The sequence below is a fragment of the Trachypithecus francoisi genome, unplaced genomic scaffold, assembly GCF_009764315.1.
Source record: "Trachypithecus francoisi isolate TF-2019V2 unplaced genomic scaffold, Tfra_2.0 Lachesis_group3, whole genome shotgun sequence".
Taxonomy (NCBI): Eukaryota; Metazoa; Chordata; class Mammalia; order Primates; family Cercopithecidae; genus Trachypithecus; species Trachypithecus francoisi.
The window spans coordinates 98,749,973-98,764,373 of NW_022681468.1; the positions used below are offsets into that span (position 1 = coordinate 98,749,973).

The following is a 14,401-nucleotide window of genomic DNA, read 5'->3' on the forward strand; positions in this document are numbered from 1 at the left end:
ATATTAATCATTAATAATGATGTGACCATTTAGTTATTGAGCATCTATGTTGTGCCAGGCACTGTACTAGGTGGTTAACGTATGATCTCTAGGCCACATTTTTCTCATTTCTCATTTAGTAACTAGGCATCAATTTTTTTTTTTTTTTTTTTTTTTTGGAGATGGAGTCTCACTCTGTTGCCCAGGCTGGAGTGCAGTGGCATGATCTCAGCTCACTGCAACCTGCACCTTCCGGGTTCAAATGATTCTTCTGCCTCAGCCTCCTGAGCAGCTGGGACTACGGGTGCATGCCACCATGCCCAGATAATTTTTTTTTTTTTGAGACATAGTCTCACTCTGTCACCCAGGCTGGAGTGCAGTGGCTCAATCTTGGCTCATTGCAAGCTCCACCTCCTGGGTTCACGCCATTCTCCTGCCTCAGCCTCCCGAGTAGCTGGGACTACAGGCGCCCGCCACCACACCTGGCTAAGTTTTTGTATTTTTAGTAGAGACGGGGTTTCACCGTGTTAGCCAGGCTGGTCTCAGACTCCTGACCTCAAGTGATCCATCCGCCTTGGCCTCCCAAAAGTGCTGGGATTACAAGCGTAAGCCACCACGCCTGGCCAGCATCAACTATTAAACTCACATTTCCCTAAGCGTCAGTCACACACTGAAGGAATGCCTTTTGTATTCGGACCGTTATTTGGTCCCTTTAAGTTTATCCTGTTATAACATAGACAAGAAAGAGGGAGGATAGATCAGGGCCTAAATTGAGCCACTGATGCCCAGGTTTTCTCTATTTGGGGTGCTTGAAGACACTAGCAATGAAAATTCGCAATGGAGCAGCAGAACACTAAAGACCATTTCCTAAACCAAATGGGTGTTTTGATGGCATAAAAGATGCGCTTTCTGACGGAAGCTCTTGTTACATTTACCACAGTGGAAAGGTTTTTCTCCTGTATGCGTTCTCTGGTGTGTGAGGAAATGGGAACGCTGATTGAAGGTCTTGCCACACTCAGGACATCGATAGGGCCTGTCTCCTAAGTGGATTCTCTGATGGGTAATAAAGTGGGAGCTCTGATTGAAGCTCTTCCCACACTCCCCACATTTGTAGGGTCTTTCTCCTGTGTGGATTCGTTGGTGCTTAATGAGGGCGGAGCTGTCAGTGAATCCTTTCCCACAGTTTTCACACTTAAAAGGTCTCTCACCTGTGTGTGTTCTTTGGTGCGTGACTAAATGTGAGCTCTGACTGAAGCTTTTGTGGCAGTCAGGACAACTGAAAGGTCTTTCTCCTGAATGAGTACTCATGTGAGCTACAAAATGAGAACTATCTCTGAAGCCCTTCCCACACTCCGGGCATTTGAAGGGCCGTTCTCCTGTGTGGGTTCGTTGGTGCTTAATCAAATCCGAGCTCTGGCTAAAACTCTCCCCACAGTCATTACACGTGTAAGGCTTCACCCCTGTGTGGGTCCTCTGGTGAGTGATGAAATTTGAGCTTCGACTGAAGCTTTTGTGACATTCCAGGCACGTGTAGGGCTTCTCGCCTGTGTGGGTTCTTTGGTGCATAATGAGGTGTGGCTTCCGCCCAAAAGTCTTCCCACACTCTGGGCACTCATAGGGTCTCTCCCCTGTGTGGGTTCTCTGATGTTTGATGAGTGTTGAGCTGTCGCTGAATTTTTTCTCACACCCCTTGCATTGGTAGGGCTTCTCTCCTGTGTGTGTTCTGCGATGGGTGACAAGGTCTGAGCTCTGTTTGAAGCCTTTCCCACACTCAGTGCACGTATAGGGCCTCTCGCCAGTGTGGGTTCTTAGGTGTCTTATGAGATAGGAACTCTGGTTAAAGCTTTTCCCACATTCTGCACACATAGGCTTCTCTCCTACATATCCATCTAGGAGCTTGTTTAAATCCCTCTCCTGTGAAAAGGCCTCCAGCTGGTCCTCTCCTGGAAGGGTTCCATGTTGCCCTTCTAATTTTAGGCCTCGCTCCCAGTTTCCTCCCCAGCTAAGAGTATGAGAAAGATCTTTATTGGTTCTTTCTGAGGATGTTCCACATTGTTCTGCTGTTTCAGAAATGTCCTGATTGAGCTTTGCCACCTGATGCTCAAAGTCTGAAAAATTAATGTAACAGAGAATAAAGTTATCAGTTATCAGGAAGGAATATCAGAAAACAGTGAAAAAGATTAAAATCCCTGTTTCTGTAGCAGATTGCACTTAATTCAACCGTTCTGCTTTTCACTTTGTGAAAAGTTTATTGAGGTTCAATGAGCTGTCAGAACACATGAAATCCTAAACTTTTTAAATTTTAAGATGGCCAGATGAATCTTGATATCCTTCAAGTGAAGACCACATATTGTTAATATTGGGTGGTTTCTTTAGAAGATATTATAGGTTTAGGCCAGGCATGGTGGCTTACGCCTGTAATCCCAGCACTTTGGGAGGCCGAGGCAGGCAGAGCACTTGAGGTTAGGAGTTCGAGACCAACCTGGCCAATGTGGTGAAACTCTATCTCTACTAAAAATACAAAAATTAGCTTGGCATGGTGGCGGATGCCTATAGTCCCACTACTCAGGAGGCTGAGGCAGGAGAATCACTTGAACCCGGGAGGCGGAGGTTGCTGTGAGCAGAGATTGTGTCACTACACTCCAGGCTGGGAGACAGAGGGAGACTCCATCTCAAAAAAAACATAGGTTAGGCCGGGCGCAGTGGCTCAAGCCTGTAATCCCAGCACTTTGGAGGCCGAGACGGGCGGATCACGAGGTCAGGAGATCGAGACCATCCTGGCTAATACGATGAAACCCCGTCTCTACTAAAAAAATACAAAAAAAAAACTAGCCCGGCGAGGTGGCGGGCACCTGTAGTCCCAGCTACTCCGGAGGCTGAGGCAGGAGAATGGCGTGAACCCGGGAGGCGGAGCTTGCAGTGAGCTGATCTGGCCACTGCACTCCAGCCTGGGGGGCAGGGCGAGACTCCGTCTCAAAAAAAAAAAAAAAATAGGTTAGACAAAAGTGAAATGCTTAGTCAAAATGTAGACTTTATTTAGTTAACTACTGACCATTAAGTCAAATTTAAATGTCTGCTAGTAGGAACAAAATTCTAGGGCGGCATTCCAAATTCTTCATCTAAACAAGGCTGAAATGCTAGATTTCCTTCCACTGGGGAGCACTCACATCTCACCTGCGTGGCTTTCCCTCAGGATCTTCCTCGCCTCAAAGTTTTGGAGTGGTAGGACCCATGGCTCTTCTTTATGCTCCAAATGGGAGATTACACTAGGCCTGGAAATTCTACACAGGGATGTAAACATAGGATGTGAGTCTGAGTCAATCACACAAGGCCTTACCAAAATCCAAGCCCTACTCCCTGCCTAGGTATGAGAGAACACCAGGGAAACTCTAACATGTATTTGGTCTTATTAAAAGTACAGCCATGGTACAGTGATAAAACAGGGTGATTTCCCCAAAAGACTAAGGAAAAAAAGCCCTTTTCCTCCCATAAAAACAAAACAAAACAAAAACAAAACAAACAAAAAAACAGATTCAGTTGACAGAAACTCTGAAGTAAATACAATAACCATTTCTGAAGGCACAAGGCTAAAGTTAAATACGGAGAGGATTTTATCAGAAACAAAGCTGCCATGACCTCACCCTTTGAAAGAATGAAGGAAGTTAACTATAATGTTGGGCTTTAACATTTTCCCAGAATGGCAGCAGTCAAAAAAGCCACGAGAAAAAGATAAACACTTGTTAAGTAGCCTATAAATATATGAAAAATGTTTAACCTCACTATAATCAAAGAAATTCCATTATAACAATGATACACTGAGGCAATATAGTGTAGAGATAATGAGTGCAAACTCAGCATTCACACTGCCTGGGTTTGAGTCATAATCCTGCCTCTTACAAGCTGTGTGGCCTTAAGAAAGTTACTTAAACTCTGTGTCTCGATGTCTTCATCAATAAAAGAGGCCGGGCACGGTGACTCACGCCTGTAATCCCAGAACTTTGGGAGGCCGAGGCAGGTGGATCACGAGGTCAGGAGTTTGAGACCAGCCTGGCCAACATAGTGAAACCCCGTCTCTACTAAAAATTAGCTGGGCATGGTGGCACGGGCCTGTAGTCCCAGTTACTTGGGAGGCTGAGGCAGGAGAATCGCTTGAACCTGGGAGGCAGAGGTTGTGGTGAACTGAGGTCACACCACTGCACTCCAGTCTGGGCTACAGAGTGAGACTCCATCTCAACAACAACAACAACAACAAAAAAAAAAGGATAACAATAAGATCCATTGGCCAGGTGCAGTAGCTCACACCTGTAATCCCAGCACTTTGGGAGGCCAAGGCAGATAGATCACTTGAGGCTAGGAGTTCAAGAACAGCCTGGCCAACACGGAGAAACCCTGTCTCTACTAAAAATACAAAAATTAGCCACATGTGGTAGTGCACACCTGTAATCTCATCTACTTGGGAGGCTGAGGCATGGGAATTGCTTGAGCCTGGGAGGTGGAGGTTGCAGTGAGCTGAGATTGCACCACTGCATTCCAGCCTGGGCGACACAGACTCCATCTCCAAAAAAAAAAGACTTCAATAAATGTTAACTATCATTGCTATTTTTCCCAGACTCTTTTTTTGTGTTTTGTATGCATGTTCGTTTTTGAGACAGGCTCTTGCTTTGTCACCCAGGCTGGAGAGCACTGGTACAATCACAGTTCACTGCATCCTCGAGCTCCTGGTTCAAGCGATTCTCTCACTTCAGCCTCCCAAGTAGTTGGGACCACAGGCACAAGCCCCTACACCTGGTTAATGTAACTTTTGTAGAGACATTATATTGCCCAGGCTAGTCTTGAACTCCAGAGCTCAAGTGATCCTCCTGCTTCAACCTCCCAAAATGCTGGCATTATAGGCATGAACCACCACACCCAGCCCCAGACTATTTAAATTATAATACCCACTGTGAAAGGTAGAATATAAAGAAATGGATACTTTCATATAATGTTTGTGGGAATAAATCAATTGATTCGATCTTCTTGGAAGGCATTTTGCAAAGTATTAAATACCTTAGAAATGTATCTGTTCTTTGACCTACCAATTCTAATTCTGAGAATTCTAAGGAAATGATAAAATTATACTTCAATAAAAAACACTTTTTTATTTTATTTTATTTTATTTTTTTTTGAGACGGAGTCTCGCTCTGTCACCCAGGCTGGAGTGCTGTGGCCGGATCTCAGGTCACTGCAAGCTCCGCCTTCCGGGTTCACGCCATTCTCCTGCCTCAGCCTCCTGGGTAGCTGGGACTACAGGCGCTGCCACGTCGCCCGGCTAGTTTTTTGTAGTTTTTAGAGACGGGGTTTCACCGTGTTAGCCAGGATGGTCTCGAAAAACACTTTTAAAAAATGAGTTAAAAGAGGTTTAACAACCTGGTGAAAATTTAGAAATGACCTAAATGTGCCACAACAAAGGAATAATTATATAGCTCACTGCAGCCTGGAACTCCTGTGCTCAAGGGATCCTCCTGCCTCAGCCTCCCAAGTAGCTCAGGCAATTGCTATTTTTATAGGTTAAAAAAAGGTCAGATATATGGTTCAATCTAATGTTTGACTTCAACAACAAAATAATATTGTATTCCATAAAACAAAATACTAGGTGGTTATTTTAAGTGATGTAAAGAAAGATATTTATTGTTGTCAAAATATATTCATGATACAACATGGAAGAAAGAATGTGCAGCTGAATGTACAGTATAATACCAATATTATCCTTTTGTGCTTGTTTTAAAATTGTATACATGCTTAGAAAAATGCTGGTAGGATAGTAACTCTTCAGTGATGGGATTAGGGATGATGTTTGTTTTCATTTTGCTTGTCTTTTTCTTTAATGAGTATACGTTACTTGTATAATAGATGAAGTAGGCCAGGTGCAGTGGCTCACGCCTCTAATCCCAGCACTTTGGGAGGCCAAGGCCAGTGGATCACTTGAGGTCAGGAGTTCAAGACCCGCCTGGCCAACATGTTGAAACCTCGACTCTACTAAAAATACAAAAATTAGAGTGTGGTGGCTCTCTCCTGTAATCCCAGCACTTTGGGAGGCTGAAGTGAGCGGATCGCTTGAGGTCAGGAGTTTGAGACCAACCTGGCCCACATGGAGATAACCCATCTCTACTAAAAATACAAAAAAATTATCCAGGAATCGCTTGAACCCAGGAGGCAGAGGTTGCAGTGAGCCGAGATCGCACCACAGCACTACAGCCTGGGTGACAGAGCGAGACTCTGCCACAAAAAAAAAAAAAAAAAAAAAGGAGTAAAGCAGGAGGAAGGGTAGCCAGGATATTTGAGAAAGAGTAATTGGAGGTATTTGGTTTGTTTGTTTGTTTTTTTGAGACAGAGTCTTGCTCTATTGCCCAGACTGGAGTGCAATGGTGCGGTCTCGGCTGACTGCAACCTCCGCCTCCCAGGTTCAAGCGATTCTCCTGCTCAGCCTCCAGAGTAACTGGGATTACAGGCGCCTGCTACCACACCCAGCTGATTTTTATATTTTTAGTAGAGACGGGGGTTTCATCATGTTGGCCAGGCTGGTCTTGAACTCCTGACCTTGTGATCCACCCACCTCGGCCTACCAAAGTGCTGGGATTACAGGCGTGAGCCACTGCGCCCAACCTGTTTTTAAGTGACAGAAAAAATTACCTCCTTTTCCACAAAGACCTCAAAAGTCTCAAAAGTTAAGTGGCAGAGGTGAGAGACAACCCAGGCTGGAAAAGGGGGATAGTAATACATATATCAAAAAGTTATGATGAGATATTAAAAAGACAATAAATAGCAAAGATGTTTACAAACCATAAAATGCATAAAGACGTAATTCTTTTTCTGCCAAGGAGGCAACAATTAATCTTACAGAGGTCTGGAGCTCTAAGACACCAACATACCAGAGACTACTCAGACCTGGGCCCTTTATCTAAGTCTCAAATTAAAGGAGAGTAGTGGCCAGGCATGATGGCACCCATAATCCCAGCACTTTGGAAGGCAGAAGCAGTGGATTGCTTGAGCTCAGGAGCTTGAGACCAGCCTGGCCAGCACAGCAAAATCCTGTCTCTACTAAAAACACCAAAAATTAGCTGGGCATGGTGGCACATGCCTGTGATCCCAGCTACTCAGGAGGTTGAGGTGGGAGAATTGCTTGAGCCCAGGAGGCAAGGGTTGCAGTGAATCGAGATCACGCCACTGCACTCCAGCCTGGATGACAGAGCGAGACCCCATCTCTAAAAAACAAGATAAATAAATAAAATAAAGGAGAGTAGCATTCTTACCCTTTGAAAGCCCATTCTTCTAACTGTGCTGGGTGGCATTCCTGAAGAGGATTCTCTAAGCAGTGTCCAGGTAACCCACTCTTCCCTGAAGTCCCCAGCCACATTATCAAGGGTCATCAGTTCCTAAAGCAAGAGACCTCAATATGCATCAGTAGCTCCCTAGGTATTCTCACTATTGTCTGAAAGCCAAAAAATGGCCATCAGTGTACACAAACAACCCCCTACACCTGATCAGAATGGTCCTGAGGTAAATTCTGTCAACCACAGAGGGTTGCTTTTCTTAGTCTGTTTTTACATACGTCTTCTCCTAGCCAACTTTCCCATTACTAAGAGAGGCCTAGGCCTCCCAAACTCATTGACAGAACCCAGTCTTTTAGATACATTAACTTTTTGAGGAAAAAATTGTCCACGATGAACAAGGTAAACAAAGGAGAGAGTTGGTAGGTACAATTTGATTTCTGGAAAGTTTTGATTCTCCCCAACTTCATTTTCCTCAGCAAACAAGGAAATTGTGGACTTAACTATACTCATATTAGTTATGAGAACAGCTGACTTCTTGGCTTGCAGATTTGGGGTCAACCTCAAGGGATAGATTATGCAGAACCCCAAAGGGAACTGTGTTGGATACCATTCTATTTCAAGATCTTAATGAAGTCAGAAATAAGACCGAAAAAGCCATGTTTTTTTTTTTCAAAAAGACATGGATAGGTTGTAAAAATAAGTTAAAGTCAATGGGGATAAGCACAAAACATAACTCTTAGGGGCTGAAACCAATCATTAATATATTAATAAATTGACAGCAATATCATGAAAAACATTACTTTTTGGAGGATAGTCAGAGTCAACTACTGGATGGATCAGTAATTTATTCAACAATCAATATGTTGCCAGGCATAGGAGTCACAAAGAAATTAAGATAATGTTTTTTCCCTTAAAAAGTTTCCAATACACCAGCCTCAGCAACATATTGAGACCCATTTCTCTTTTTTTTTTTTTTTTTTTTTTTGTTGAGACGGAGTCTCGCTCTGTCGCCCAGGCTGGAGTGCAGTGGCCGGATCTCAGCTCACTGCAAGCTCCGCCTCCCGGGTTTACGCCATTCTCCTGCCTCAGCCTCCCGAGTAGCTGGGACTACAGGCGCCCGCCACCTCGCCCGGCTAGTTTTTTGTATTTTTAGTAGAGACGGGGTTTCACCGTGTTAGCCAGGATGGTCTCGATCTCCTGACCTCGTGATCCGCCCGTCTCGGCCTCCCAAAGTGCTGGGATTACAGGCTTGAGCCACCGCGCCCGGCCGAGACCCATTTCTCTACAAAGAACTTTTAAAAATCAGCCAGGCATGGTGGCATGCACTTGTGGTCCCAGCTACTCAGGAGGCTGAGGTGGGAGGATCACTTCAGCCCAGGGGTTCAAGGTTGCATTGAGCTATGATGGCGCCACTGCACTCCATGCACTCCAGCCTAGCAACAGAGTGAGCCCCTGTCTCTCCCTTAAAAAAAAAAAAAAAATTGCAGCCAGCATGACCACCCACTACAAAGAATATTGCATTTCAGAGGAGGAAGGATCAGACTAGGGTGAAGAAGTTTTACTCTTTCACATCTTTTGTCCCACTACAAAGCACCTATTTACTACTGGAACACAGATACAGACACAGACACACAGACACACAGACACAGACACACACACACACTTTTGGGGGAAATATTTATGTATTTACAGACATTATTATTGGTCATTTATAAAGTATTGTTTTTAAGGATCTAAAAACCATCGCTCTGGTTTAAAACTTTAACAAACAACAATAATGTAATTAGAAAGTAAAAATGGTAATAACAGTTTTGAGTATTGGTCGGGCGCTGTGGCTCATGACTGTAATTCCAGCACTTTGGGAGGACGAGATGGGCAGATCATCTGGGGTCAGGAGTTAGAGATCAACCTGGCCAACATGGTGAAACCCTGTCTCTACTAAGAACACAAAATTAGCCGGGTGTGGTGGTGCACACCTGTACCAACTACTCGAGAGGCTGCGGCAGGAGAATCGCTTGAACCCGGGAGGCTGGGACTACAGTGAACGGAGATAGCACCGTTGCATTCTAGCCTGGGCAACAAGAGCGAAATCCCTTCTAAAAAAAAAAAAAAAAAAAAAAAAAAGTAGAAGAAAAAGGAAAAAAAAAAAGAGTTTTTAGTATAATTTTTATTTCTACATTCATTACAAAACACAGCTGCAGGGCCCCCTTGCTGGAGACTTCTTAGCCACGGTTATAGAAACCCTGTTTCCCAGCCCGTCCCTTTCCCCACGCGCAGGTGACCTCAAAGGCCCCACAGCTCTGAGGGGCTGTGACTAAGTGCCACTGTGAGAAGCTCCAGTGCGTTCACCGGGTTTATTAATAGGAACATGACTGCACGCGTGGGGCTGAACCCCGTTCTTCTTCTCGGTGCTGGGGCCCTAACCAGGGTGCGGTGGTCAGAGGGTAGCAGATCAGCTGAAACCCGGGGACCACCATCGAGAAGCAAGAAAACTGATTAAGAGAATGACTTATCTCGACGACGGTATAGAGACCACAGCTACCTCTCCCACACCCCAGCAAGCCCCGGGGGCTCCCAAAGGCCAGCGCGGGAACCCCGCTGAGAAAACGTCTGGGTGGCGGGCGAGCCCCCTCCACGCCCCTCAGCAGCGCGCTGCCGCTGCCGCCGTCTCCCTCCTTGGATCACTCACCGCCCCAGGGCCCAGCCGGGGATGGAGCAGGAAGTGAGTCCTCCACCGCCGAGCCGCACCCGGCCCGCAACCCCGAGGCGGTCCCTCCCAGAACCCGACTGGGATTTGTGACAGGGCTGTGGGGACACAGGTGTGACTCCGGCTTCGACAGCTCGCAGCCGGAAAGTACCGCCCCTGTCCTCTTGCTATTGGCTTTTCAGTTTCCATGGCTAGAATTTTTCTCTGTCCATAGGCTGTCAGAGCTATCAATTACCGCCTACCCTTCTGGGAAACGTAGTCCCGAACAAGACCTCAAAGGACTCGGAGCCGTGGATGTCCAGTTCCAAGCGCTGAAAAATGGTAAACCCAATTCCCTAGCTACCGGCCCCCAGGAATCGCCTCTTTGGAGCCGAGGGATCTAAATGCTGTACCCTCACTGTGGCATCTGCTGATGTGAATCTCCTGGCCTCACCCACCTACCGCGGAGCAGCCTGGTGCCCACCGTGAGGTCTCCCGCTCTCTGGCACCTCGCCCCTCCCCAGCGCAGAGCAGCTCAGCCCTCTGGCCTTTGCAGCCTCTCTTCTGCTCAGTCTTCCACCTCATCGCCGGCGACCGGAGCCTGCAGGGTGTTTGCGGAGACCGGGTCCCAGACCAACTCAAACTGGACATAAGAAAGGCCCAGCAGAAGCCCTTAGGAGAAAACAGACATTCCGCATCCTTCCCTTGGCATCAAACTCCCAGGCGCATCCCTTTTCCGTCTGGTTGATAGCCAGAGGAGGCGGGCGAGGGCATCAAGTATTCTGGGAAATGTGATATTGGGCTTCAAACTGGGGAGGCTCCTGAGTCTCATGTGAAAGCCAGTGGTCACTTTGGGTCGGCCCCTAGCTAAAAAATAATAACGTCTTTCCTTAAAGTGAAGAAAATGTGCCTGTCTACTCCGTTTGTTGATTCAGTGCAATTTAGAAAAAGAAAGAACATTTTGTGATGTACTATAAAACGCTTAGAATTGCCAGCCATAGAGTTAATGTTGAAGATCCCTTTGATGCTAATTCCACCATTCCTTCAACAAAAATAGGGTGCATTTCCCAGTGGATATTTATTGGGAACATTCTATACTCAAGATCGTTCTGGGAACTGTAGTTACTCGGGAATCATACATAACCATTACCTTTATGAAGTTCACAGGCCAAAAGGGGAGATAAACCATAAAAGGTATCAAAATCCTAAGTAATATTTTGTCTTTTTTCATATAGCCAGTTGCATCTTTGTTATTTTGCTACAATTGTAGTCATCTGCAAGATAACTACATTGCATTTTCAGAAACTCTGTTGACTGTGAACAAATATCTAGTTAGCAGAGGTAGTTAGATGTAGTTAGATTTAGTCAGATGAAAATGAGCAAAATGGAAATTCCAGAGGAGCTCAGTAACAAAGGAATGCCCAGGAAACCTAGGGATTGCCAGGCCTTCTGTAACTGGAACAGAGTTCAGGACCTGGAGAACTGAAGGCATCTTCAGGCCCCTCGGTAAGTCTTTCTAGCATTTTGCCATCAGGGAGATCATGAAGATTACTCTTCAATCTGGGACTGGAGTGGGGAGATGAATGAAGAGTCACAGAATCTGGCTGGTGGCTATCCCCTGTCACTCTCTCCAGCTTCTGTTTCTTCTGCCTCACCTTGTTCTCGCAGCGGTTTGTTCACAATGATCAGGTGTGTGGGCAGTGACAGAAAGGAAGTTTGGTGTCCCGATCTGCAGGACAGTCGAACGGGCCCTGGAAGGGGGAGTGGGAATGGAGGAGACAAGAAAACACGAGAAATGGAGACAAGACAAATAGCCTGATCAAGTCTCGTTTATTGAATGTAGGGTCATGCCTTATATAGGCTGGCAGGGGAAGAGGTTGGGCCAGGGCGGTGACTGGGGGCCGGGTCTTCTCAAATTACAATCCCGCATGCGCCGTGGGTTTGTACTTTTCCCGGGCGCGGGATCGCGCCTGCGCCCTAGGCTGCATATCTTCCTGGGCAGGAAAATGTTTGCGCGCGCGGGAAAGGTTGGCGCGCGCGGAACAGTTTAGGCGCGCGCGGGAAAAACTTAGGCACGCGCGGGAAAAGCTTTGGGCGAGCGCGGGAAGGGTCCGCAATAAAGAACCCGGAAATGTGCCGTCTTGTCTCCGCTTTGCGGAGATCAAGCAACAGAGGTCGGCTAATTCCGGGCCTCATGGCTCCGGACAGTTTGGTCTCATGACAAGAGCAGTCAGTGCAGGAAACCAATCATGTACCCGCAATGGCCACCTGAAGAGACGATCATGACCTGTTGGGGGTTGGGTGCTAAAGGGCGTGGCCGAGAGGAGGCATAGAGGAGCGAGGAAAAACTGTGAAAGGACTTCAAGGAGCATGAAAACAGAGAAAGACTTCAGCAGTTAATAGAACTGAATTTATTTTATTTTATTTATTTTATTTTATTTTTTGAGACTGAGTCTTGCCCTGTCGCCCAGGCTGGAGTACAATGGCGTGACTGCAGCTCACTGCAACCTCCGCCTCCTGGGTTCAAGCAATTCTCCTGCCTCAGCCTCCCAAGTAGCTAGGATTACAGGCATGCACCACCACGCTGGCTAATTTTTTGTATCTTTAGTAGAGACGGGTTTTCACCATGTTGGCAAGGCTGGTCTCGAACTCCTGACCTCAGGCCTGCCTCGGCCTCCCAAAGTGCTGCGGTTACAGGCGTGAGCCATCGCACCCGGCCAGAACTGATTTTTTTTTTTTTTTTTTTGAGACGGAGTCCGGCTCTGTCGCCCAGGCTGGAGTGCAGTGGCCAGATCTCAGCTCACTGCAAGCTCCGCCTCCCAGGTTCATGCCATTCTCCTGCCTCAGCCTCCCGAGTAGCTGGGACTACAGGCGCCTGCCACCTCGCCCTGCTAGTTTTTTTTGTATTTTTTTTAGTAGAGACGGGGTTTCACTGTGTTAGCCAGGATGGTCTCGATCTCCTGACCTCGTGATCTGCCCGTCTTGGCCTCCCAAAGTGCTGGGATTACAGGCTTGAGCCACCGCGCCCGGCTCAGAACTGATTTTTTTTAAAAGAGAGAGTCTATCATTATCTGTTGCTGTGTAACAAATTACCCCCAAATTTATTGGGTTGAAAAACCAAATATTTGGTTTTTGTGCTCCCAGCTGTTCGGAAAAGCCGCCAGTATTTCTCCACCTGGCTTTCCTCTACCTCCAGGCAGGAGCACCTGAGGTCCCCCTCCCACCCCGCCTTCCGCCCGCCCGCCCGCACACTGGGACCAGCGCTGTTGACCCAGAAGCAGACATTTCTGCCCCTATTCTGAGCACACGTCAGCGGAGGGAGCGGGACGCGGCCTGCGGTCAGTGGCGAAGAAGGCAGGCCCTGCGCGGGGATCTCGGAAGCCATGTGATTCATCATGAATTTCCAGTACAAAGAGGACCATCCCTTTGAGTATCGGAAAAGGGAAGCAGAAAATATCCGGAAGAAATATCCGGACAGGGTCCCTGTGATTGTAGAGAAGGCTCCAAAAGCCAGGGTGCCTGATCTGGACAAGAGGAAGTACCTAGTGCCCTCCGACCTTACCAATGGCCAGTTCTACTTCTTAATCCGGAAGAGAATCCACCTGAGACCTGAGGGCGCCTTATTCTTCTTTGTCAACAACACAATCCCTCCCACTAGTGCTACCGTGGGCCAACTGTATGAGGACAGTCATGAGGAAGATGATTTTCTGTATGTGGGCTACAGTACTGAGAGTGTCTATGGGAAATGAGTGGTTGGAAGCCCAGCAGATGGAAGCATCTGGACTTGGGGGTAGGGGAGGGGTGTATGCGGGACTTGGGGAAAGAGAGGGCGGTTCCCACCACGAGGAGACAGAAGGTGAAGACATCTAGAAACTACACCACACACACCGTCATCACATTTTCACATGCTTAATTGATATTTTTTGCTGCTTCCTCAGCTCAGGGAGAAAGCTTATCAGGACAGAGCTGTTGCATTGGCTTTGATAGAGGAATGGGGATGATGTAATTTTACAGCATTCCTGAGATTTAATTTTTGTGCAATTTCATGGAAGGGTCAGGAGGTGGACAAGTTGGGGTCAGAGATGATGGCAGTCCAGCAGCAACTCCCTGTACTCCCTTCTCTTTGGGCAGAGATTCTATTTTTGACAGTTGCACAAGACAGGTAGGGAAAGGGGACTTGTGGTAGTGGACCATACCTGGGAACCAAAAAAGACCCACTGTAATTGATGCATCGTGGCCCCTGATCTTCCCTGTCCCACACTTCTTTTCTCCCATCCCAGTTAAAATCTCACAAACATCACAGTGCCACCCCAAGGGTGGCAGTAGACATCAACCCAGAAATTTAGACAGGGATCTCTTATTTTTGGAAAATAGGGGTTAGGCATGAGGGTGGTTATGATTAAGAAGACAGTTTTGTTATTAAATA

At 46.9% G+C, this 14,401-nt stretch overlaps 2 protein-coding genes across 2 annotated transcripts; one reads left to right on the top strand and one right to left on the bottom strand.

The window, feature by feature from the left end:
* Positions 1 to 650: 650 nt before the first annotated feature.
* ZNF774 (zinc finger protein 774) lies at positions 651 to 10,145 on the bottom strand. Its single transcript, XM_033188992.1, has 4 exons — positions 9,979 to 10,145; positions 7,269 to 7,391; positions 3,154 to 3,260; positions 651 to 2,087 (listed from the first exon to the last, which is right to left on the bottom strand). Exons 2-4 carry the CDS (start codon positions 7,370 to 7,372, stop codon positions 847 to 849), a joined length of 1,452 nt encoding a protein of 483 aa, XP_033044883.1. The 5' UTR covers positions 7,373 to 7,391; positions 9,979 to 10,145; the 3' UTR covers positions 651 to 846.
* A 2,977-nt stretch (positions 10,146 to 13,122) lies between these two features.
* On the top strand, positions 13,123 to 14,161 carry LOC117071533 (gamma-aminobutyric acid receptor-associated protein-like 1). Its single transcript, XM_033191571.1, has one exon. The coding sequence runs from the start codon at positions 13,371 to 13,373 to the stop codon at positions 13,722 to 13,724; it is 354 nt and encodes a 117-aa protein (XP_033047462.1). The 5' UTR covers positions 13,123 to 13,370; the 3' UTR covers positions 13,725 to 14,161.
* The last annotated feature ends 240 nt before the right edge of the window (positions 14,162 to 14,401 follow it).

Excerpts from the sequence above, each read along its gene's own strand:
- ZNF774 (XM_033188992.1), bottom strand. The coding sequence starts at position 7,372 with ATGTGGCTGGGGACTTCAGGGAAGAGTGGGTTACCTGGACACTGCTTA. Across the intron at positions 3,261-7,268 it reads GAAGAATGGGCTTTCAAAGG|AATTTCCAGGCCTAGTGTAA; the intron begins GTAAGAATGCTA and ends ATCCCTGTGTAG. Across the intron at positions 2,088-3,153 it reads CCTGAGGGAAAGCCACGCAG|ACTTTGAGCATCAGGTGGCA; the intron begins GTGAGATGTGAG and ends TTAATTTTTCAG.
- LOC117071533 (XM_033191571.1), top strand. The coding sequence starts at position 13,371 with ATGAATTTCCAGTACAAAGAGGACCATCCCTTTGAGTATCGGAAAAGG.